This window comes from Misgurnus anguillicaudatus, chromosome 10, assembly GCF_027580225.2.
Source record: "Misgurnus anguillicaudatus chromosome 10, ASM2758022v2, whole genome shotgun sequence".
NCBI classification, from domain to species: Eukaryota; Metazoa; Chordata; class Actinopteri; order Cypriniformes; family Cobitidae; genus Misgurnus; species Misgurnus anguillicaudatus.
Window position 1 is genome coordinate 33,257,168 of NC_073346.2, and position 27,129 is coordinate 33,284,296.

Genomic DNA, 27,129 nt, shown 5'->3' on the forward strand with positions numbered 1-27,129 from the left:
TCTAGCGAAACGATTGTCATTTTTGGCCAGAAAAATAAAAAATATGCACTTTCAACCCACAAATTCTCGTCTTCCTCCAGTCCTGTAATGCGCCAGCGCAACCTCACGTAATTACGTGATGATGTCGAAAGGTCACGTGTTACATATATGAAACGCACAATTGCGGACTATTTTAAACAATAAACTGACACAAAGACATTAATTAGTATCATTCGACATAGCATCTTTCTCCACACTTGTAAACACTGGGGGGTAGTCTCGATACGTCATCCGTGACCTCTTAACGTGATGACATATTATTTTCTTGCCAAAAATGACAATTGTTTCGCTAGATAAGACCCTTATGCCTCGTTTGAGATCGTTTAGAGTCCTGAAATTTTAAACTGTATTAAAACTGTTAAGTATTGTGCTCCATTAAAGTCCATTAAAATGAGAACATCCTGGAATGTTTTCCTCAAAAAACATAATTTCTTCTCGACTGAACAAAGAAACACATCAACATTTTGGATGACATGGTGGCGAGTAAATTATCTGGATTTTTTGTAAGAAAACGGCTAATCCTTTAAGCTAAATCAGAACTTGAACAAAACTGAATTGATTGTGGTCATAAAATGCCACAATGCACTTTGGCATAAAGGTCTGCTAAGCTTGTGTTGGCTTTCAATGCTACAAGAACTTTTGGGAAGGTTAAAATGACGAAATGATGTACTAAAATCCTGTACAGACTTTTAAGTTATGTCACATCTGGGGGTCCCATTGTCTTAAAACTGGACTTTAATATCTATTGTCAAAATACTTGCACTCTAACATCAGAACAACGTGTCAAAGTGTATGTCAAAATATCAAATAATACCAAACCTCATCATCTAATTAAAGACTGCTTCAACAGCCTACATAAAACAGTTACCTTATAATGTCCTATAGGAAAATAATCACGTGGCACGTTTCACCTTTAGACTTAACAGTGGTAAGCAAACAAACATTAAAGGCAGTCTGAGCGAAAGGGGCAAAGAGCGAAGGCCTCATACAAACTGATGGGTTTGTGTTAATGCCACAACTGTCCTTTTCACAGTCCAAACTCCATCGGTTCACAGCTGAGATTGATATGATATGATATGTTCAGATGTCCTATCGGCTACAACATCAGCTCTTTGTCTCTAAAAGGCGGACGCAGAGACCGACAGCAGTTCCTCTAAACCCAGTAGGTTACTTGCAGTTATATCTATCTTTAAAAGAGTTACTGAGGCTTCAGAAAGGCAGTTATACACATAGTGCTTGACATGCCAGGCTGGGGTGGGGGGACAAAAATAGCAACGGGAGAAAAAGTCAGTTGGATACACAGATAAAAATAAAAATTTGCGGCAGAAAATGCATAAAGGCCCTACTCATAATCCTGTAATCCAATCCTTTAACAATAACTGTAAACAATAACAGTCGTCCTATTGGAGGGATAATGTTATGGATACAGGATGAGTGTTAGTTTGAAGAATGAGCACAATTTTGGATATATCAACAACAACAAAAAACAAAAGTCCTTCTATTTTTCTTCTGTATCTATTAAATTTACTAAGCAACAAGTTTGGCACAAACTTTCCGTTTTCTCTCTCTTTGTGTAAAGTAGCGCAAACTAAGTCAATTTGGAGTTAAATGGGGTGTACTGCTGCCACAATAAGACTTATACAACTGACCAATTCACAAACGCTTTATTATATGATCTTCATAGCTGCGGCTCAAATGCACATTAATGTTTTAAGCTAATTCAAAAATTGTGTAATCCTGCATTAGTTTGTTTTACAGTGCAGGAGTTTAATAAAGTTTGGAAACATTCTTGAAATGGTCCATTGAACTGTATTAAACAGATCAATATTTGACAGACAACCGAGTCCTTGAAGTCCAACAATTGGGCCAAAGAATGGACCAAAGAAGCATCAACTGACATTTTACATATTAATAAACACTATACTGATAATCACTGGACTCCAAATTCCCACGATATTCAAAAGCCATTTTATACTGAGCTTTAATGACTAGTTACCGTACTTTATCACATAATAAATAAATAAATATTTATTTATATATTTATTCTCTCTGTGAAACTTGCAACTTTGTATAAGCACCTCTTGTATTATTGCTTCCTTATGACGAATCACTTGATTGTTTCCTTATCTTTGTAAGTCGCTTTGGATAAAAGTGTCTGCTAAATGCCTATATGTAAATGCAATTGGTAGGACTTTATATTAGCACTAAAAAGGTCATGGGTTTAATTCCCAGGGAACACACATACTGATATAAATGTATACCTTAAATGCGCTGTAAGTCTATAATTAAATGCACTGTAATTAATAAATAAATACAACAGTGGTCTTCAGGGTCATTCATGCACAGCAATACTTTGAATCCATTGAAATGGTTTTGACATACTTATCATTTTTGGGTGAACTATCCCTTTAATTCATGAGCAAAAATTGAGGTATGAAAAAAAATCAATGGCGCAGCAACATAATCGGAATCCATCACCACAAATCAATCATACGTGTCTTCATCATACCCTTTAGAATCTAAAAAGACCAAATCTGCTTTGTGACGTACATCGTGCACGATACAGTACATGCTGGTGTGGAGAGCAGCATTCTGCTGCAGCTCTAAGATTCCCAGCAACAGAGCGATCACTGTGAGCTCACACCTCACGTAGAGCTCCCATAGCACACAGCACAAATTACCGCGCAGAAGTGACGCAAAGATCAAGCAGACTCTGAAAGCGTTTGAGAATGTGCCTATTCCCATGATTGTTTCAACATATTATGTGTTAAGACAATTATGGGAAAAGGAGTGCATGTCTATGGGGGTATCTGAAGTGTGTAAAACATTTGACTAATTTATGTCCGGTCTAAAGGGAAATGCCCCAGGGTGGGCTCGCTCTCTTTCCAGAGTAGCCTTATATTTACATCATAAAAACTCATTTTGTAATGGCTGCTAATAGCTACATCCTGACCAGTTTTAATTGCATTCATTGAGAAATAATGACAACTTAATGCAATCGTGATCACTACCAATAGACAAATGGTGACCGAGATTTTGATAAAGCTAACCAAATCAAAAGCAAACCACACATTCTGATTCCTTTTGCCCCAACATGGACTCCATGCATTTTTTGGTGTTCTTGATGACAAGACTTGCATCAAGCCCTATGTTTCCCATTGATCAAAAGAAATGAAGCGACTCATGTTTACCACAACTACGTGTGGCATGAATTTCCCATCATGGCATAAAAATCCATTTGTTATAGATGCAATGAGAAGTTATACTAACTTTTTGCCGGCTTTCGTAGCAGGTGTGACTGGGGTAGGAAGCGATTTTGATCTGGGCTGCCAATCCAGGATTCGGTCGCCAAGTTTGCGACCATTCTGTTAGAAGGCTGCGGCTTCTCCTCCACAGACGAAGTGATCACCATCTGAAATGCTTTTGCGTTGGCCGGTGATATCCAAAGAATGACTCTAATAAAGTTTGTTGGGGATCCCAAAAAGTACTTTTGAAAAAATCGCTGACATCAAGTATAGAGTAATCCTTCTCACATGCCTATAACTTCAGTACATAATCCAGTAGGGTACAATCCAGTGGTAACTAAACTCAAGTTTGAACCGTGAAGGCAAGTTATAAAGATTAGGACTTTAATCTACGCACAAAAATATCTTTCGATTACTTGTGAAATCCTGAAGTGACAGACAGAAGAAACCGATGAACGAAAAAGGCACCGTTTAGTTATTTCAAACACTGTTTCGTTTCTGTCCTTGCTATTCCCTTTATTACTATTTTATTCTAAGGCAATGGATTGGGTTTCAGGCAACAATGCTCACTTTTGGCATAAAAATATACATATTCAAACTATGTATGTTTTATATATTTTATAGATCTATATATATATATATACTCTGTAACACACATACACACATATATATAGATAGATTTGTATATTTGTACTCTGTTTATATGGGGATAAGCTTATTTGGTTACTAAAGTTAGCTTTATTGTATCTAGATTCATTGTCCCGTGATACCGAGGGGATTCCATTGCTAAAATATCAATATCTGTTCATATAACTGAGATCCTTGCTGAGACAGGACCCCCCACTTTAATTTTCCAATCCAGATAATTCAGCAGCTGACAAGGAAACCAGAGCTAAACCTGGAAATGTTGGTAGCCTTAAAGATGGGGGTGGGGGTCTCAATTTTCAACACCATTTACCCCATCACTTCCGCCAAAAATAGCAAGTGTTTCTTAGATTCTGTCTAGGTACCATACGGTGACTTCAATTAGGCTTCTAAAAAAGCAGCAGTGTTTGGCATCAATAGCTGTGTTGCCACTTTTCTTAATCCTGTTACGCGCAACACCAAGAAGAAAAAAAACACAGCTCCAGATGAAAAAGGTATCAGTGACTTCCTGTTGTGAAAAAAACAAAGCTCCCCTTCCCCATTTAATGGATCTGGCAAAGTCCGCAGGTGTCTACAAGCGATCTTATTCGCTGGCAAGTCCAAAAATTGTGGAGGGAGGCAGGAGCTCAAAACACGGGTGACAACAACATATAGCTTGTGATAAACGTTTCGTGTGCTTGCAGGATCAAAACAAACACGTGCATGCACAAACAACCACGACGAGTCAAAGTGCTAAAGTGCAAGATACAGGCACACAATATACAACTAACGTTACTGGAGAAGGGATAAAATCTTTACGTTTTCAAAATACAATGTGGGTGAAAACAAAATTAAGTTCGAGCGCAAATGTCAAACGAATAAACAAGAGGAGACCAGGCAGCACGCGCACGACCTCTTCAGTTCTGCAAAAAGAGGCTGTGTTGATGTCTCTGAATCGAAAAATAATATAAAGATATCCAGAAACAAGTTTGAGAAATCCAAACGCCTCCTTTTCTGGTTACAATTCACTCAAAGTTGGGATTATGACTGTTGGTGAGCGCGCTGTCGTCCAGCCGCGCGCGCTGTCAAGTCGATTAAAAAAACAACAACCGGGATCCTTGTAGTTCGCAACTGGCAAATTTGAACTCTCCACCGCTCGTAAAACCAGGACTCAATAAGTAACTTCGTAAAAAAATATCAACCGGCAAAACAATCTGAAAATACTTCCATCCAAAGCTGTCAGCGAACTTGCAATTCCGTTCGGTTTAGTGAGGCTTCCGCGAACACTTTCGCATCAACGTTTGACGCCGTAACTCTCGCAACTTCGGTTTCAACCCACAAACGTGACGCTCCTTTTGTTTCCAAGCGTTTCTTCAATTCCGATCATTTTTATCCCCGTAAAGCCATTTTCTTTTTAGCCAGTATCAAATCAAACTCGCTGCTCTCCCGTTATTACTTCTTGTTGTCTAGCCTGTCTGGCCGGCACTGGCTCCACACCCTGCAATGAGGATTGTTCCATCAGCAGATCAAGTGAAGGGGGGGATACAGGAGAGCCACTCTGTGGAGGAGCTCGCTTGACGCAGTTCCCAACGCTTCAATGTTTAAACACCAAAAGCCGAGGGCTGCCATGAGAACCATGAAACACGTTTCATATGAGTGACGCATGACTATGTGCCTGTTTACCCAGATTTCATCAGATCAAACAACGATTTGCCACAAAACATATTCTTGTGCATTTAAAACACCTAGCATCCCCCTTTCCTGCTTAGTAGCGCCACCAAGCAGCTTCTCTCCATTTATAGTAACTCTGCAGATAGATATTCACACAGCGCATATATATAACTTATATATATAGACTGCTGGAATAATTAGAAGCATTGCCTGATTAATAGAATTACATTAATTTTAGGACTGTAAAACAATGGGCAAGCACACAAAGTTCTAGTGTATCTGCTTTAATGCAAAACGCTGTGACATTTTCAAGATGTTTGGACAGGATACACACACACACAGAGACACAACAAGGTCAGAACTGAAAAAAAATAAATAAAATCATGTCACTAAAATTAAGAATGTATAACTTAATTTAATGGCTGTAATTAGAAACATTTTATTCTCACTTTTTAACAATAACTTCGCCACAACTGCGTACGTGATAAATAAGTAATTTTTTCTGTGCCCTTTTAAGTTTCGTCAAACTTTTCTGTGCTAAAGCGCGCACACACGCCTATGTTCCTTTCCATAGAACTGCTCCTCAAATCTCCCTCCCTCTCTGCTAACGCGCGTTCATGGGCGCCACATTCTCCACCCCCTGTGTGCGCGTTCGTAGGCTCTGTTGCTATCCGACGCCATGGCAGCTTACACTCGATTGGCCAGGACCGGTCCCCGTGGCTGTTTGAATTGGTCAGCTTGGTATGTGGGCGGAGCACAGACGAGAGACTGCCCTTTCCCCTAGCTCCTCGTTGTCTCTAAAATACGCCGCGGAAACAGGATGACGTGCCCGCGGAAATAACACAAGACTTCAGGTAGATTGATACGGAGGGGGAGGAGGGATAGACAACAGAGAAAAGTTGAGAGCGGGGAATTGTCATCGCGCCCTTAAACGGGAGGTTGAGAAGTGTTGCAATGAGGCAAACTTTAAGTGATCATTCACATTTCAATTAACGCATGCCCTATTTGAAACTTTAACGTAAAGAACACTGCATATGTGTTATAAGCATTTATGTTAGCATTTAATTCTATATTATATATGCAAATAATAAATAACATACATATGCATTTGTAGTTTGTCTACTTAAAACATGATACCATAACAGTTTTCAGATTATTACATGATACATAATTACATTATTACACATCTATAAATATACACAATATATATATATACATTAAGACAAACTTTATCTCGTGTCAGGAAAGGCTCTGGTGACAGCTTGCATAACTTTTGATAAGTTGCTGACCTCATAGCAGTCGAGTTCAAATCATTACACCAAGAATAACATTTTAATGATTATGTGAACATGTTTAATGTATAGCATCCTCGCACTGTTTGGGTTACTGTATTTACAGTTTTAGTTTGGTTGCATCACGTGTTTATGGGGATACAACTTTGAAGCATCATTAAACCATGACAATAATTTATCCAATGTTTATTTTTAACAATGCTACAATTAAGAAACATTTTTTATATCTTGGTGCGTGCTGGTATGAAATTCTGCTCTGTTCTCTCCCCCAAAAAAGGAGAATAAGGGGAGGGGGTTGATGGTGGTGCAAAACGAGGTTAACCATGTCGTCATTCATCCTTCATGACTCCACAAATGTCCGTTTATATGCATCTTTACACGTACCTTTCCTTTGCTTTTCTTTTTTCGATCGATATGACTGCTTTCAGTCAGAAAAAACGTCTAATCTTTCTAATCTTAAAAAACAATTAGGCAACAACTATTTAGGAATCACATATACATCTATTTTATCTCGATTATTGGGCAAACAATCATAGAAAATTAACACTAGTTCAAAGACCAAAGGTCTTAAAGGGTTACACCATAATGACAGACACTCCAACGCACTAAACAAAAAAAAACTAAAATCAACAAAAATTATGAAGATTAAATTATTTTTACTAGCACAAAACATACCGTATATTTGTAAAATTACTTTGGGAGACATAGTAACATATAATATAAAATAATATTTTGAGTGATTTGCTTATTAAACTGGATTTTTTACACAATATAAAAAATAATAATATTTTGATATCAAATATATTCAAAAACAACAAGCTGAAACTTAAAGGCAATTCAACTTTGCTCCTTTCTCTCCACAGCTACAGCAGCGCGCGCCCCTGTGACAGCTGCGGCAGCCCCCTTATGTCACATTATTATATTATTTAGTTTGTAAAGCATAAAGGTACAGATAAACGTCTACGTGTATAAGTGAGCTGCTTCTTGAGAGGAAATGTGACTCGGTTCCAATAAATCACCTTTGCAAAGCTTCCAGACACCCGAGATTAAAAACGCAAGGCGAAGATTCCGGGACTCACGTGCCTTGCAGCAAAATTCCACCCGGCAACTACACATTGTACCATGGTAACAGCCCTGCCATTGGTCCCGGGTGCGTTTTGAAATGACCAATGGGAGGGCCGGCAGCGGGTGATGCGTGTTGCTAGGTAAACATGATGCAGTGGGAAGATATGGTAGTCGAACTTCACTGAAGAAGCTAGCAAGCGCAAAAGGAACGGTGGGGTAACACAGCAGCGAATTACAATTACACTGCGGGGAGATTGCCGGGGTTGTGTTTCAGCTCTGCACACGCCAAAGATGTTTTTTCTCCATTTTAAAGTGTGCATTACAGAGTTACATGTGTCTGTTTGAACACATGAAAGTTAAATAAGGCAACAAATAGGAGCAGAACATGAGGACGACATGCTGGCCAAAACAAATCATATACTCTTCACTGCTTTATTTTCAACCTCCTTATCGACAGGCAGAATGGCCAGATATACATCATAGCCCTTCCAGTAAACGCTTCCCATTGGCAACCTGCTCGTCTGCCAACAGTGACATATTTACAACTAAGTAAAGCTAAGGGGTGATGTTTGACCTCTCAGTCCCTAAATATTTAAAATAGCCATCTAAAGTGTGTGCTTTCTTTGGACCGCATCTATTCCTTATATCCAAGAGCAGTATAACAAAAAATGCCATTTATGGAACTCGCACTTAAAACAGGTGGGGACCATGGCATCTATATGCACTTTGTAATGTTTTGTCTAAAAAGATGCTACGACCCCAAGTAAAAGTTTCATCAGACAAACAGAAAACAGTCTTAAAAACATTTTATTCAGGACACCTTGATCTCTTTGTTAATAGAAATTAAGAATAAGGATATAAAACATTTCTGTAGAAATTAAGCAGCTGTTTTCCAGTTACTTACTGTAGATTTAAATTTATTTTATTTACTAACATACGTTGTTGTTTTTTAAGTTAAATGAACATTTAACATTAACAAGAACCAAATCTGAAGGGGAAAAAACAGAAAAAGATTGATGAGGATTTCTGCTTTGCATGAGGTTATTTTATCGTTTCTTCTGTAAAGACAAAGACTTGTTAATATTTAATGTTTATTTTACTTTCAACAAACTGTTGCTAGTAAATAATATAAATTTAAATCTACAGTCATTTACAGGAAAACAGTTGCATAACTATAGAAAATTCTTTACAATGTAAAAATTAAATCTAGTTTTTTTCCAACTTATTTAACAAGTTGTATAAAAGCTAGACTTTTAATATAAACCATGCAAATAAGCGCATGTATACAATGTAAAAAAAATCAGTAGAAATTACAGTTTTACTTACCGTAGATTTAAATGAATGTTATTTACTGGCAAGAGTTTGTTCAAGGTTAAATAAATGTTAAATATGAACAAGTCTTTATCTTTACAGAATAAAACGATACAATAACAGCCTCATGCAAAGCATTCTGGGAACCAGAAAACGTCATCAACCTTTTTCTGTTTTTTTGCTTCAGATTTTGTTTCCCAGAAAACTTTGCTTGATGCTGTTATTTTAGTTTTACTCTGTAAAGACAAAGACTTGTAAATGTTTAATGTTCATTTAACTTTGAACTAAATGTTTCCAGTAAATAACATACATTTAAATCTACAGTAAGTTACCGGCAACCACCTGCAAGTAACACTGTAATTTCTACAGATTTTTTACAGTGTAGAATATTAAGCTGCAACTACAAAAACATGTTTTCAAACACAACATGTGACTTTTTTACACTTAGTTACCTGTGACAAAAATGGCCCAATGTTGCTACAGCCATGGAAGTTCTGCCAAGAAACTTAAGAGGGAGTCGGATCAAGTTTACCATTACAGAAGTTTGAGCTTTCATCCATAAATAGGTCGCATGAGGTGCTATGCTTGGACAAGACATGAACCTTAAAGCTGTCCAACAACTTAATAGCAGCTGGTACAATGGCACAAGCTTTTAAAAATCACTCTATTAAATCACTGCCAGTGCTGTCACATGGCATTAAAAATTATTTTTAGAAATTAGGTGACTTCACTTGTTGCAAAACAATACAGAATGCTTTTGTCATTACTTTTGAGTAATATTGACTAAACAAAGGCACGCTTGTTGACTAAACGCTAGGAAAAGTTATATCACATGATACTACTTTTAGCAGTATTTCTAATATATAGGCTACACAACTCAAGTAAAAATAACAGTAACAGGGGGACAATATTTAAAAAAAAATTCACTTAAATTCAAAAAAGCCATTTTCAAGATGTAAATGTAAGATAATGGTCAATTATAAGGTAAATGTAATGTAATAATACACAAACGATCAAGAAGACACAAAGCAAGTATCTGTCCACACGTGTCAATGCACTTATGCCTAACCCTTTCGTAGACAGAGATGCAGGAGAATCCCTACTGTTAATCCCTGATGAGCCTCCCCCCACCCTGCCCTCCCTTCCTCGCCGTGACCTTTCACCTGAAAACCACACATCTAACAGTTACATAGGCAGCCAATGGTAGAAACAACAGGCCATATAGTGTCCTGTTTATATGCTTAATTAATCTAAAATTACTGTGATTACTCAAGTATACCACTATATAAGATATACTGCTTTATTGCATGTGTTTGGGTAATATTAATCTGGACAATAATAAATGGATTAGGCCTTATTTAATTTCTTAAGAGTTTATAACTCAAAGGTTCTTTCTGCAGTCTAGAGATGACATAAAAATAAGCAGTTGTAATTGTTTAGTAATTTTACACTTAGAAACAAAACACAAAACATTCGTTTTACATACACCCTATACTAAATTTGACTTTACCAGGAGTTAACAGAAAAAAGCATGCACAGGCTGGGATAATTCTGAAGTATCTGGTGATCCTTCCTTTGCTGCCTCTAGTGGTCAAAACAAGTCACTGCATGAAGAGAGACAGCATCACTGTGGATGAGAACTGCTTAGCACTTGGTGAATCAGTAAATCAAGGGCAGTTTAGGTGTTTTGTCACACTTTTTCAACCTACCTTGCTTCAAAATCACGCATAAACAGTCACGGCACAGTATCATAGGCTGATATGCCTATACATTTTTTTTTACAAATTGGCCTTTGTTTCAAACACACAAAACATTTTTGTGAAAATATAAAATGCCTTTTCAAAAATGTCCTATTTTATATTTTGTTGATCGAGAACATGAACAAATGTGATATGGAACGGATTCAATAAGTTATTGTAAACTTCAAATGGTTTGGATGTAAAGTAAAAAAAAATATGCAATGTCCTGCAACAACATTTAAAGTTACATCCACAAAAATACCAAGCCTTGAAACATCTGAGACTTCTGTTTACAGACTTAATTTTTCTGAACTCCGATTTATAAATAGGCTAAATGTGTTTGGGAGCATACCAGGCCAAACTATTGTAACTATTATTACAGCTGACATTTATTATTTGATTATGTTATGTAGTAATTGCAGTTTACAAAATTAACAATACCAACTCGGCACTTCAAGAGTTGATGAACATGTGACCAAATAGCAGGACTGAAATAATCTAGGGCCACCGGATTTGCCTAAGGACAAACCCATTAGAAAAAAATCAATCTAAAACACCAGGTCAAATATATCTCCACATTACAAAGCATGTACAGACAAATCCATTTTAAAGAAAACTTTGTCTAACTTTTCTTAAAAACATTTCTTTCAGCCAATCAGCCGATTGTTAAAACTATCTCTAGGGATGCAAAAAAGTTATTGATATATTTTATTGTCTCGCTTTTATATACAGCAAATATATATATACATATGGGTGATTCTCGCGAAATTAGACTTATGAGGTGTCATGAAACATTTTGATAAAAAAGTAAATGCAAAGTAAGTGTATCAAAATAAGAAGCATACAGTCCCAAACATCTTTTTATGTGTTATTTTGCACATAATTTTAAATGACATCATACAAACCAATTTTGTTATTTTTTCCACATTTAAAAGGAAAATTTTCATTACTGCAACGTGTCCATGACTGAATTTGGGTTCTTTGACATGGAAATATTTATAATTAAAAAATCTAAAAAATAAAAGCTTCGGTGTATGTTATACTACAAACATTTACAGTAAAGAAACGTGGTGTTTGGTGATCATTGGTAAATGTAGAGACAATAATAAGGAATATAAATGTGTCCAAAACCAATTTTCTCATCCTCCGCAACAATTTTCAATGATTGTTAAAGCCCTCAAGAAACTAACATTTAAAAAAATAGTTGGAAGGGACATAATTGACTGTGATACTCAAGATGACTACCAGGTAAGCAGTTCATATTTTTTCTCTCCAGATAAAAGTTGAAATTTTGTTTGTCATAGTACCTAGACAACTTTTTAGTTCTCATTACCGAAACATGAGTTTGTAAATGCATATATTTAATATAATGCGGTAATGATAATTTTTGATAATGCTAATCTAAAAAATGTAAATAATTCTATAGGAAATATTTTTAAATCCTCTAAAAATACTGGCTATAGTAAGTTCAGACCTTAATCTTATATGGCCAAAAAAAATCTGATGCTGGACACATTTTAAGTCTGGATTTCGTGAGAATCACCCACATATATATTTTGTGTCGCTCCCTCTATAGCTGTTGTATATGTTACACCCTTATGTTGGCTAAATTAAACAAACGAACAAAAGACATAAAGCTAAACAATCAATCACACTACAAAAGACATCACTCCATTTGGCCTGTTTTGTATTGGTCAAAAGGTTAAACAACTAGAATTTAAGTCTCTGAATTTGAGTCATGTTCAATATTTTTTACTTTCCAAAAAGTTCTTTAAACTTTAAGGTACCATTGCCCTCCTAGACAAACTTATCAATGTCAGTCACAGGCTATATTTTATAGATATAACCACTGAGACAAAAGTGGTAAAATAAGGACCAGTCTATGCATGCAAATATAATTTCTATTTTAAACAGTCGAAATCCCACATTTCGGGTTAGAATCCAAATACAACAGCTTTATCTTGTTTGTCCTCTAGTACACTATAAACTAGGGATGCACCGATATGGAAATTTTGGGCGATACGACAACCGATAACTTTTTATATTTGGGGGGCGATAACCGATATATATATATATACATATATATATATATATATATATATATATATATATATATATATATATACATATATACATATATACATATATACATATATATATATACATATATATATATATATATATATATATATATATATATATATATATATATATATATATATATATATATATATATATATATATATATATATATATATATATATATATATATATAGGCCGATAAATATCCATATTATTTTCACAATGAAAAACTCGCAGACCGCGGACATCTTGTCTTTGCGCTAGACTAGCATACTCTTCTTAAGCCCGCAACACGTGTCATCTTCGTGCTATGTCACAGAAAGCACCAAACAAAACTCCACATGGCCAGCAATGAGCAAGTGAAGTGGTTCAACAAGCCTAATTTTGCTATCAGACCGATAACCGATAATATTAAAAATAAGCAGTTAACGATATGTTGGCCGATATATCGTGCATCCCTACTATAAACATTTAAGACAATATTTATATCTATACACAAAATTCTGCAGCATTATTGAATTTTGAGCAACAGTTAATGCAAATACGAAAAGGTGAACGACAAAAATAAATATCCTGTCATTTACTAATTCGTTATGTTGTTACAAACCTGTATACATTTCTTTGTTCTGATGAACATGAATGAAGATATTTTAAGGAATGTTTGTAAGCGATCATGAGCCCCATTCACTTCCATAGTATTATTTTTTCTACTATCGAAGTGAATGGGGCTCGTGAACACAAACAGTCCTCAAACTATCCCCTTAAAAACTGACACAAAATTAAACTTGTTTTTTCTAGTGCATTGCTTCTAAATGCACAAGGTCCATAAGACTAACAAATGACCTCTACCCCTAATATTTATACAGTCAAGAGAGCAATTTTCAGACTTCAGTCCACATGGACATCTAATGCCACCTCTCCTTCTCTCCTCTTTACCCGTCCCATTCCTCCTATACTGCACATACGATGTGATTAAGCTTCTGTTAAGCCAGGCATAATCTCTAGAAGCTCTGGCTATTTAATTCTTGCTGTGCCAGCTTAGAGCAGTCATGAAGCCTGGCATAGGGGTGTGTGCAGGCATGCAGGCAGGCACTTTGGCTGTCACAGTCAGTGTCCAACTCCTATGGTGACAGCAGGGCCTTTTACATGGACACATACTGTCTATTAACCATGGGCTTTGAGACTGAAATACATGTTTCAAATATAGGCTACAAAAACGGTGCTGCATGATGCATGCATGTGTAAAGACGGCCTATTGCATTTAATTGATCCGATAGACAGGCAGGCAGGCCAGCTTGCTAATAAAATCATTTGTTTTACTCAACATCAAGTCACCAATTTATGCAGGAAAGTTTTACTTAGGATGATCCAGATGCATAGGTATAGGTAGGTCAGCCTGTACGACAACTATCAACAAGTGTCCACTGCTTTCTGTAACCTAGCATTTGCAGTCTGGGTTTTCCAGAGTTCCTGATTCACTGTAGCGCAAGATTTGCAACATCCTTACCTTCTTTGATCTCGAATTTCTGAAATCTATGCAAACCCCATAGGACTTACTTGCATATTACCTTACAGCAGTGGTTCTCAAACTGGAGGGTGTAAGATGGTGCCAGGGGGCCCCAGTTTTATGACATTTTTAAAAATACATGAATTCATCATAAAATCTGTGCAATTAAACAAAAAAAGGCTACTAACTACATTGTATGTGTTTTGTTTCTTTCAAATTCTAAGTTTGAGTTTGTTTTATGTCATTCATTTTTCGAAGGATGCACCCTACACAAAGAAAAAATTTGAGAACCACTGCATTACACTCTCAGAAAAAGGTACAAAAGTTATCACTGGGACGGTACTTTCTAAAAAAGGTCCTAGTATGTACCATTTTGGTAATGATAGTACTTTTGAAGTACCAATATGTACCTCTAAGGCAGTGGTTCTCAAACTTTTTCAGTGTGCGGCCCCCCTTTTGTACGGTGTATTACTTCACAGCCCCCCCAAAGAAAATTTACGACAAATTTGTTCTAAAAGGTAACAATTTAATTAAACAAAACATATTAAATTATAAGTAGTGCTGTTGGTTAGTGGCCTTATTTTTTAAGGTTTAATTACACAGAATTCATGATAAATTAATGTATTTTATAAAATGTCATAAAACTGGGGCCCCCCTGGCACCATCTTGCGGCCCCCCTGGGGGCCCCGGACCCCAGTTTGAGAACCACTGCTCTAAGGTACCAATGTATACCTTTTGGTGCTTTTCCATTCCATAGTACCCCACGGTTTGGTTTGGGTCAGCTTACTTTTGGGGGCTTTTCCACTGCGTGCAGTACACAGTACCCAATACTTTTTTAGTACCATCTTGGTTGGGGTTCCAAGCAACCCGAGCTGATACCAAAACGTGATGCAAAAACACTGTAGATCACTGATTGGTCTGAGAGAATTGTCACTATCAGCATCATCACTATAATGTAAAAGATTAGCTTTACCTTCATGCTAGCTTGCGCTGTCTTGAGTAAACCTGTTATCATCTGTGCTTTTCTGTAAGCTCCCAAACTCCCTTTTTTGCGATGAAAAACATCCACAGGTTGAGAATCAGGAACACCATAACAGTTTTTTCCAGACTTGCAGTACGTGGTGGCACATTCCAGTGATGCGTGGGTCAACAACCCGCACCCAACCGACGTTTTCAACTAAACCACTTGCAACTCGGAAATGTTGTACCCGACCCGCGTCCTGGCCGGCATTTTTTTTAAAGTAGTAATTGTATTAAATAGGTAATTGGCATGTTTATTTCAAACTACCTGAACAACAGCTACCCGAATATCATTAAAAATATTTTTGGATGACTCGTAACCGCAGGTGACAACAGGCAACCGCTCATTTTGGATTAACCTCTGCATCACTGGCACATTCCCAACGTGCATGTCCGCATATATGCTTAAATGCAACTTAAATGCAACTTAAATGACCCAAACCGTGGGGTACTATGCAACGGAAAAGCGCCATTTGAGGTACCAGTATGCACATTTTTGGTACAGCCTCAGTGACAACTTTTGTACCTTCTTGTACGTTTTTTCTTAGAGTGTTCAGTTCATAGCCTTCAATAAACAAAATAATCCATTGGAATGTTAAAAACGTACTAAACAAGTAAACAATGTTAAACATTCCTTTATATTACAAATCTGAAATCCATCCATGTCATGTTCACTAAACTGGTTAGCTAGCATATTTAGCAACAACATGGAATTTTTTCCACTATTTTTAAGTTCTCTTTCAACCAGCCCTCCCAGCAAGCAATTTTTGTGTTTAAAAGACGTCTAATAGCCGTCCAAAGTAAAAGTTGGATCAACTTAAAAAAATTACTTCAATTGCTAACGCCTACAATTTTAAGTAAAAAATGAAAATAGTTTAAATATTTTAGGTTTACCAATTTAATTTTTAAAAGTTTTTGTCACTTTAAATTTTTCACTTGATGTGAAGTTTTTTAGGTGTTACCATTTGAATTTACTTTTTTAAGTAGAGCAGCTTTAACTTTTTACAGTGTAGGCTAAAACACTACAAAATTTGGGCTGTCTGTAGAAATTTCATAGACGTCTAACCATAGCCCAAAAATAAATGAATAAAAATAAATAAATAAATGAAACCAAAACCTTGTATTTGCTGTTGAAGGAATAACATACATACATCTTGCAAGTCTTTTTGCCATAAATGGGCTACTTATAGCCAGACTATTTTGGGCCTATAGTTAACACAAACGCTATTGCTTGCTGGGCTGTGTTTCTTAGCAGTTCCTTGTTCTTCCAGGTGATGTTTTCATTTTCTTGATTTACAAAAGCAAAAGCAAGTGATATGAGATACCTAAAAATATCCAAGTCGTTTGTTATGGAAAACGAACAGTGAAATATATGAAACAAAAATATTTAACTGCTCAACGCTGAGATCAACCAGGTTTTCCAAAGAGCCATGTAACATCACTGAATAAACACTATACCAGTTTGACTAATTTACATTAGCGCAACAGACTAAAATAAAACTGTGTGGCATATTCTCATGTTGCTCCTGATTTCTTTCCTTTTCCTCTCATCTCTTCCCCCAGTCCTGACCCACTTTCATCTCCCTTTGAAGAGAGAGTGACCCAGCAATGTCCCTGATGAGGATCCTAGACTGCTCTGCCCTGTACCGCCCTCCCATCACTGTATCGATATGAGCCATGTAAATACATCCCATATTCAACATATGCAAGCCCGGGTGCTGCTCAGAACTGATGCATGAGAGGGAACGATAAAGTGAGACTTATAAAACTAATCACAAAATTAGAGAACAAGTTAAACACTTTTAATTGGTTTGTTTATAAAGGCCAGTCTGTCATTATCAGTAGTGTGTCTGTTCTCCAAACAAGGTGAAAATGTAAATGCATTCTGTATTACCTACTCGCCTCTGTCATTGACATAACTTAGTACTATAAACAAAAAGCCTTGTAATTAAGTTAAGGAAGTTAAAGCTCCCAATATGTTGAGTTATGATGCTCAAGCAAAAGATGCTGGTTCGAATCTTTCCAACATTTATGGTCACAAAAACTTTCGACTACCAAAAACTTCCCCAAAACATGGTAAACATGTATAATATTTACAGTAGTTGAATGATTCAAATATACATATTTCAAGTGCACATTGATATTAAGCAGCCTACTTAGTTTTAGCAAACAGTACAACAAAAATTGTCTTTTTTAAAGAACTTACAAATTACTTTAAAGGGAACATATCATGAAAATCTGACTTTTTCCATGTTTAAGTGCTATAATGGGGTCCCCAGTGCTTCTATCAACCTAGAAAATGTGAAAAAGATCAACCTAGTACACTGGAAAAAAAATGATTAATTCAATTTACTCAATTTTTTAAGGTAAGTAGTTGCAATCAATTTATTTAAGCTACATTTAAACAAAAGTTTTTACTTTTTTCTTCTATTTTTTGTTTAAATGTAGCTTAAATAAATGGATTGCAACCACTTACCTTTAAAAAATTGAGTAAATTGAATAAATAATTTTTTTGTATAACTTAGTTTTGGTAAACCATTCTCTTCCAAGCATGTGAAAAAAATAGGTAATTGAAATTTCGCTCCCCTTGTGATGTCAGAAAGGGATAATACCACCGCTTAATCTGCACTACATTTTTGCTTACACCTACCAAGTGGCAATTTTAACATGCTATAATAAATGATCAATATGGTATTGTGAGCTACAACTTCACATACGTACTCCGGGGACACCAAAGATTTATTTGACATCTTAAAAAAGTCTTGTAAAATGTTCCCTTTGAAATGTTGTGGGCATGTCTATTCTCTAATGGTGAAGGGATTTGCAAGGGATGGAAAAAGATTACCAAAATGACGAAGAAAGTCTATTTTAGGAGCAGCTCATAACATCTTTATCCTATCTAACTTCACCAACGACTCTCTTTCTCTCTCTCTCTCTGACACACATACACATCCATCTCTACACCTTTCATTTTTGTCTCTAGACTGAGTAGAACTTTCATGTATGGAGAGCCTTTCTCTCAAAGTTTACTCTTCTTCCGGATACCTTTACCATCTTCCAGAATCACTTGTCTATACGTTCAGACCCATTCAGCCTCACTTTCTCTCCATCTCAGAGCTGCATTAAGCAGGTCAGAAACGCAGGGATGCTGAGAGGGAAAAAGATCACCGTGCAGAAGACAGTCCTTCTTATAGATGCACAGAGGATGCTAAAACAGATATATGTGACTTAATACTGATTCAACACATACATGCGTCACGCGAATGTACGCAGTCTAACTTTCTGCTATTGGATATTCACAGATGGCCTGCCTTTCTTTAAAAAAATGGCATATGAGACCTGCATATGGGTGAATCTCGCGAAATTAGACTTATGAGATGTAATGAAACATTTTGATTAAAAAAGTAAATGCAAAGTAAGAGTATCAAAATAAGAAGCATACAGAACAAACATCTCTTTGTGTACTGTTTTGCACATGATTTAAAATGACATCATACAAACCAATTTTGTTGTTTTTTCCAAATTTTCATTACCACAAAGTGTCCATGACTGGATTTGGGATCTTTGACAAATATTTATAATTAAAAAAATAACAATAATACAAAGCTTCAGTGCATGTTATACTATAAACATTTACAGTTAAGAAACGTGGTATTTGGTGATCATTGGTAAATGTCGAGACAATAATAATGAATATAAATGTGTTTAAGATCAATTTTCTCATCCTCCGCAACAATTTTCAATCATTGTTTAAGCCCTCAATGAACTAACATTTTAAAAAATAGTTGGAAGGGACATAATTGACTGTGACACTCAAGATGGCTACCAGGTAAGAAGTTGAAATTTTGTTTGTCATAGTACCTAGACAACTTTTAAATTCTCATTACAGAAACATGAGTTTGTAAATGCATATTCAATGTAATATGTTGCGGTAATGATCATTTTGATAATGATAATCTAAAAAATGTAAATATTCTATAGGAAATATTTTTCAAATCATCTAAAAATAATGCTTATAGTAAGTTCAGACCTTAATCTTATATGTGCAAAAAAATTGGCTTCAAGGGCTTTTTAAAAATTCTGACTCTTCTACATCTGGATTTCGTGAGAATCACCCATATGTGGTCAGAAATGTCAAGTCTCACAATGCCTTCTATTGCAAAAATTTGAGTGGTGCTCCCCTGTGCAAGATAGACGTCCATAGGTGGTCTATGAGTTTCTAGCATGTTGCTATCCAGTTGCTAGGGTGTTCCAGTTCTTTGCTTCTTAACCTAGGAAAAAAAGTCCAACCCACAAATCTATATGATAACCTGGGTCTTATATACATGATTTGATTTCACACTTACGTGTTTTTTCCACTCAAGTATATACGAATAACAGAAATACCGAGGCTTTTTGTAGCTAGCGCTACTGGCAGCTTACCTCTGTAGCTTTCTGAACACCTCAACTTAAACACCACATCATCTAAAGTGCATTGCTAAAGAAATTACAGCTCACAAAACTGACCAAGACTGCAGCATGTAGAGGTGGGGACTACACCAGAATGACTCACACATACACACATTACTGCTGCTAAGAGTTATACCTTATCTATAGCAGGCTAATGCTTGATATGCAGTGGTCAATCAAAAAAAGTGAAGAAACAGGGAAGTACGAGACTAAAACTCTACCTACGGGGAACACAAAGTGTCCATTTCTCAACTTACACTATTTACAGAGGCCAGGCTGAGAAAACATGATCCATATTTTTGCTAAATAGATTATACGTTCAAATGGTCCGGATACAAGAGATGTCCTGAGTGATTTCTCTAAGAGCATCTGTCTGTGCTTTCAAAGTACCAAACTTTCTATCTCTTCTTGGGTCCATCAGTGACAAATGTACAGCTACTTGCCACTTTCATACCCTAGGTATCTACCGTGGCTGTCAAGCATCTACGAAAGCCACTGTGAGCTCTACATTACCAATTTATGAGCCACTGGAAGCTGGAAGAAAACTACATTAGGACGGGACAGGCAGCAACAGCTTAAGGAAGGAAACTGGGAGCTGCCCATGAAGCCCAGGGTGCTCTCGAATGGACGTCGGCTCGTGTTCACGCAGGAGATCCACACAGGGCCACCATATCTGTGGTCGTGCAATGTATTACAGTCATTATTCACAAATTTAAATGAATTAAAAGGACAACTTTGGAGTCTTATGGTACATTCACACGGGGCGTAAGCATTTACGCTTCCCATTCACTTTTAATGGGTGACGTCATGCGTTGCCGAACCAAATTGTGGATCCGTCGGTGCCGCTTCAGTGGCGGTACATTCACACGGGGCGTAAGCGTTAACGCTTCCCATTCACTTTTAATGGGTGACGTCATGCGTTGCCGAACTGAATTGTGGATCCGTCGGCGCCGCGTCACTGCATTTGCTCACAACAGAAGTTGAACATTTCTCAACTTTTTAAGCGCCAATGCGTCAGCCAATCAGATCGCCTTATGCAAATAACCAAGGCAGAGCCAGCCAAATACGTTTACAGAAGACTGGAGCATGTGTTGCGGCCACTGTGACTGGCTGTTGGTCACGCTTCAGACAAGCTTTCCGTAAAGCGTTAACGCTTTCGTCTCGTGTGAATGTACCGTAAGTCTTGAATGATATCAGTAACAAAAGCATATTCCAGATGATCCGACTAATTGGGAAAGTCTTACTTCTAAAGGAATTTTTATCATGTACTGCAAAAGACTAAGGTTTGGCATTGGAGAGGAATGGTAACTACGTTTACAACACAAAGCAATTAACGTTTAAGATGGAGGTTGAAAATGCAGCCCTATTTCCTGATGCAGTTTCCTTGTAAAGCCTCGGTTTAAAACGTAAGTGAATTATGTTGCCGTGGATCTCCTCAAAAGAATTTACTTCTTGTCAATGCAAAACCTTGACACGGACAAGATTGTGTTTTTCATAGAATAGGATGAGATTAATGAAATTTAAAGATCTGCAAACAATTACAGTACACTTTAAGAGGAACATCTGCAAGTGGAATACATACTTTTGTCTCTTTATCATGCATGGGCCATGCTTTGGAGGAAAAGCTTGTTAAGAGCCACATCCAAATCGATGTATTAGGCTATATGCCATCTGATGGGAGAAGCCAGGGATTTGTCCTGACAGTAAGGGCAAAGTCACACAGGGATAGACAGACAGAAACAGTGCAATGGGTGCATAGGGAGGTGGGCTATGGAGAAAGCAGCAGCGTTTATTTATGGGGATCAAAGTTTCTCATCTGATCAACTGTCTTCTACTCTTACTTAATTCCAACGTAACGTATGCCGTTCATCAAAGAAATTGGCATGCAAAAAGTGAGAGACAGTATAGAAACTATGCACTTGTACGTGTGCGTGTCCTCTCTCAGCTATCAAATTTAAGAGTGTGTTGTGAGATGAATGGGTAATACTGCCTCAGGTGGTCTCTGAAATGACTGACAAGCTTGTGTCTATCCCAGTTCAGTTTGTCAGCTGTAGGATAAGACAGTAATGGCTATTATGGGGCAACAAGAGCACTGTTACCTATCCAAAAGCAACTTTTCAGGGTGTTTCTGTGATGCATATTAAATGCAACACTGTGTCTTAAATCTGCCTTTTTTTTTTAGAAAAACGTGGCCAAACTTGTCTTGGACTTCCATTGAATCCTTAATGTATCTGCTGCACTCAAACAGTTAAAAAGTTACAGAGCAAGTGTTTCTTTGCTCACAGAACGTCCTAATGTAGCATCATGCAATGACCATCGCTTTAAGTGGACCAGTGAAACAAGGCGTCAATATGAAACACTTCCCGGCAAAAAAGCCCCTTTAATATAACACCACAATACGTTTACAGATTTCGTACAATGAAGTTAGTTAGTCTATTCACAGTTCTGTGTCACTCTGCCACAGACACCAAAAGAAACATCTCCTCCCGAAAAAACAGAGCGTTACACAAAAATAAACCAGTTAAATATGGTAAAAAGTTGATTAGGTGTTTAAAAATGCATTGAGAAAACTAAAAGTTTAGGTAATTAAAAAAAAAGGAAAATACAAGGGTTAGATTTTTAAACACAATGTCTCCTACATAGCAACCAACTAGATTTTTAGTTCATGTAGATTATCCTCAAATAAGCATTTTTAGTATTGTGAATGTAAAGAAAAGGAAAGAATGACCAAGTGGTTTTATAACCCCAAGCTTTCACCTACAATCCAAATGTTTCCACCCATTATTGTTCTGAAAAATCTACATAATCTGTCGCAAAAGCAAGAATCCTACCCAACATTGTGGCAATAGCCTCATCCTCATCCATAAATCATCCTCAAAAGTGACAATATCTAATGATGCAGTAAAAAGGCTGATCGAGATGGCAACATGCAAAAGAAGAAGAAGAAGAAGTGTGTCCATTTTGAACCGGCATTGCTACTTCAGCACCACAGCAGAATCCTTACAGAAACCGCTATGGAGATGAAGGGTGTAGGCATAGCCAGATATATCCAAAGCTTTACGACACACATTGGGCTAAATTGAGACCTGAGTAAATGTGCAATATCCAAATTTATTCTATAGGTGAAAAGAAATGAGAATCGGCCCTATATCCCCTTCACAAAACGATCAAGCACGTATGACCATTAAGAAAAAAATGTAACGTCACCTTACATAGAGAGCCTTGATTTTACAAAGTCGCAATTTTATGAACAAAATATGTCCGTTTCTTAACCGAGATGAACATTTTAGGTCAAAAACAGTAAATATATTAACCAATGCGGTGAAAAGCAAGCAAATTTCGATAGCTTACAGACATTATGTTCACAGGATTTGCATCCCATGCAACACCGCAGTTTTGCATTAATGTAATTGTGGCCGAACTGATGCTGTGGGATTTTTTTTAACAACCATTAAATGACGACTGGGTGTCTAAAACAAACGTGATGGGCAAACCTGACTCATCAATCTGAGTAATGAAAAACAATAATCGAAAGATGCATTGAAGGTCTCATAATCCATAATCGAACATGTTCATGGGTGCATGGTTGCAAACGCCAGCAACCAAAAATGTCATGCAATGGGTTTGACTGATGGCCAATTTATGTGCCCATTTTCAATACATAAAATCTAAACGATGTTCATGTCAGATTAGGGAAAACCTTTTGCATGATTTTAGATTTTCATAAATCCAAATCACATCCACTGACTGCCGTGAAATGAGCTGATGCTCTGGATGGCACAAGAGGATACCGTTTAAATACCTGGCTGCCAGTGGTCTTTTGCATCTGACCCAGATTGCATGAAGTAACAAGCCGAATATGACACACTCCCTCCCCGTTCCCGTGCCCAAAGCCCCGGCCTGTGCATACGGCATCTTCGCTTTGGTTACTTAACGCTTGACATGAATAAGGAGGGAACCATATGAGAGCATCTATCCACAGTCGCTTTAAAACGGATCGTATCCAGCAATCCATTTATTAGCCGGCCCAAATGTGATTTTTATGTTTTGAGAAACCCTCTGTCCTCTTACCTCAGCTTGGTTTCCAGCTTCCCGGAGCAGCCATTACCAGTATTCCCCCTTTACTGTCCGAACCTCCGCCACACAGGTACCGGGGCGGACCGAAAGACCGGCAAAACGACCCCCTCCCCCCGAACCGCCACCCCTTCGGACGGACGGGTTGCTAGGATCGCCTCCCAAAAAAAGACGCTCGGGTATCGTCTACAATCCTTCTTCAACACATTTGTCGTTTTCTTCAACAGTCCCCCGAAAGCACAGTCCTGAATATGGTCGCAGCACAAGCGTCTTCAAACCCCCGGCGCGGCTAACCGCCAGTTCGATGAGCAGTACATGCAACCGTGACAGCCACCTCTCGATACTCCGCGATATTCCGGCTTGACGTGGTGTCTCCCTCTTCTTTTTCGGTAAAACCGCGATGCGTTCAGTAGTAGCGGTGGAGGTGTGCGGGTCTCGGTGGCTAGCGCTCAGGCTAACCGCGTTCACATCGCCCAGTAGCGGCAGTGTAGTAGCGGCTCGTTCGCGTTCGTGTTGCAGCAGCAGCAGCGGCGGCGAGGGGTGGAGGGGTGAGAAGAGTGATTAAATGAAAGAAATTTAAAAAAGAAAGAAAACGGACGAACTAAAAATTGGGATTTCTCCGTCGCACCGCTACAATTAGCGATGTGCATTCGCCAGGGACCCCCCCTCACTGCCCGTTAATCTCGGATCGGCTCCGCGGCTGCTTGTCGCTCAGAGAGGGTCTGCACGGTAAAGCGCGTTCACACACAGCAAAGCGCGCTCCCTCCCGCTCGCTTCGGTGTATGCAGTGTTCACAAAATGGCCGCCTAAACAAACCTGACAACGGACTGCACCCAGCGGCTGTTAGCGTGATTTGCCTCTGCATTTGCCTGTGTAGGGGAGAAAATGATACTTTTGAGGGACAACAATTAAAACAAACTTACAGCAAAGTAAATGTTTTGCTTATAGGCTATTATAAAATCTTAACTTGCTTGAAGGCAAGTCAAACGAACAATGTCGAGGAGCTGTGCCGCATCTAGTTGAGCTAATCTGCGACCAAATAGTTATAGCCTAATAATAAATAAGAACACTTTGAGTTTAATTTTGCTTTACATTTTTAAAATGTATTTAATGCAAGGCGATGTTGTAACAATTAACCACAATAAGTTTCATATGTAAAGAATTGTGTATTGTACTTTTTCATAAGTGTGCATGGATTCAACTAAGTTACCTAAATGTGACTTTAAAATACGTATAATCACAAAACAATGGATGTATGGTAGCAAACAACGTTTTATTAACTATAAATCTGTATTTTCAGATTCGCTTATAGAAGTCATATGTTGTTTTGTTGCATGTTATCGTATGATATTCATTTTTATGATTTTCACCAAATAACATTGAATTTGTAGGGTCATTTTTTGGTGTTGTTCCTGTTAATCAATTATTATATAGTTAGATTAAAGGGATAGGTTACTCCAAAATGAAAGTTCTGTGATCATTTACTCTCATGTTGTTACAAACATGCTACATTTCTTTCTTCTGATTAAGACGAAGGAAGATATTTTGAGGAAAGTTTGTAACTAAACCGTTTGTGCACCTCTTTCACTTCAATAGTAGGAAACAATAATACTATGAAACTAAATAGGGTCCACGAATTGTTTGGTTACAAACATTTCTTAAAATATCCTGCTTTGTGTTCATCAGAACAAAGAAATTTATAAAGGTTTGTAACAACATAAGAGTGAGTAAATGATGACAAAAATTTCATTTTTGGGTGAACTATTCCTTCAAACATCCCACATAAAGGTATACTTTTGTAGTTACTGTAAGTTAATCAACATCTAGATTGTTTCTGAATACTGAATAAAAGTGAACTGCAGTGTTAACTAAGTTTATCAGTTCTCTAGTTAATAATACAAAATACTTTAGTTTACTATAATACATTTCAAAGTATTAAATATTTTCATGTCATAATGAAGCTTGTGACTTTTGGAATCTCAATATCAGATATGCAACCCCTTTGATTATCATGTAAATTCTTTTTTGTTCCAGGTCTGGGTATAATATAAAAAGTTCACCTTTTACCCTCATAGTACATTCACACCACACAAGGTGTTGAAGACTATAAAGGCTTAACCTTCACACCTCTGTTTCTCATAGCAAGGATGTGGGATTCACAACTTTCAACTTAAAGCCCCCATGAAATTAAAATTAACATTTTTACCTTTTAGTATACGTTAGGCTTAAAAATAAATATGTACTAGTATGGTCCAAAACACCGATACGGTTCTTATACAGATGATATAAGCATTCAAAACCTACAGTTTGGCACATGCGCTTTTTTATGACATCACCCAACATTTTTAGCTTCTCATCAAATGTCCTGTCCAATCAAATGCTATTTAGATGCTAAAGCCTTCCGCCCTCTTGTTACAGTATAGTCCTTTTCAAACAGAGATTATGGAAAATGCACAGAAAATGTGTCCAGGATTTGTCCAGGATAATTTGATTTTTGGTTCATTCACTCTGCCAATGCGTTTACACACATACCGTAAAGACACGTGACGTATTTAAAGTCCTGTTTTCCACACCGTCTGAAGTTTACTAATTATCTGTGATTTCTTATTCGAAGAAACCACGCACGTGCATTTTTGTGTATGGCAAGATCATAAAGAGCATGTGATGTGTTGTTCTGTCATGCTGATAAATGTTCTCAGCTTCAGCGCAAATAGTGACGAGCTCCCTGATCTCTGCTTCAGTCCAGTTTGCCGACATTTCTCATCGTGAATGTTGTTGAATCTGTGTTTAAATCCCTGTGTCAAAGACAGTGGCGGCTCATGACTAGGGGCTCAAATTTAAAATATGTGTTCAGAGTGTCATGTGTGTTGCTCGTGTTTTAAAAATGTGTGTTTGTTGCATCATGTTAACCATGTGCATCATGCGTTTTGTCAAAATAAGTGCCTGCTGCACACGCGTCAAAACCGTTTATGATAAAAGAGACGCTCACGTTCACAAAATACACGCAAGAC

General features: G+C 37.3%; 1 protein-coding gene across 3 annotated transcripts in view; it reads right to left on the minus strand.

The window, feature by feature from the left end:
• dyrk1b (dual-specificity tyrosine-(Y)-phosphorylation regulated kinase 1B) overlaps positions 1 to 24,875 on the minus strand; it is a 42,533-nt gene extending 17,658 nt beyond the window's left edge. The window contains exon 1 of one of the 3 annotated variants that reach the window (XM_055211010.2): positions 24,116 to 24,875. Coding sequence is in view for 2 of the 3 variants with exons in the window: in XM_055211008.2 (XP_055066983.1) it covers positions 3,310 to 3,451 (142 nt within the window). In the remaining variant the exon portion in view is untranslated. Of the gene's footprint in view, positions 1 to 3,309; positions 5,454 to 24,115 lie in introns of those variants that run through there. The other 2 variants (XM_055211008.2, XM_055211009.2) reach the window with 2 other exon arrangements.
• Between the last annotated feature and the right edge of the window lie 2,254 nt (positions 24,876 to 27,129).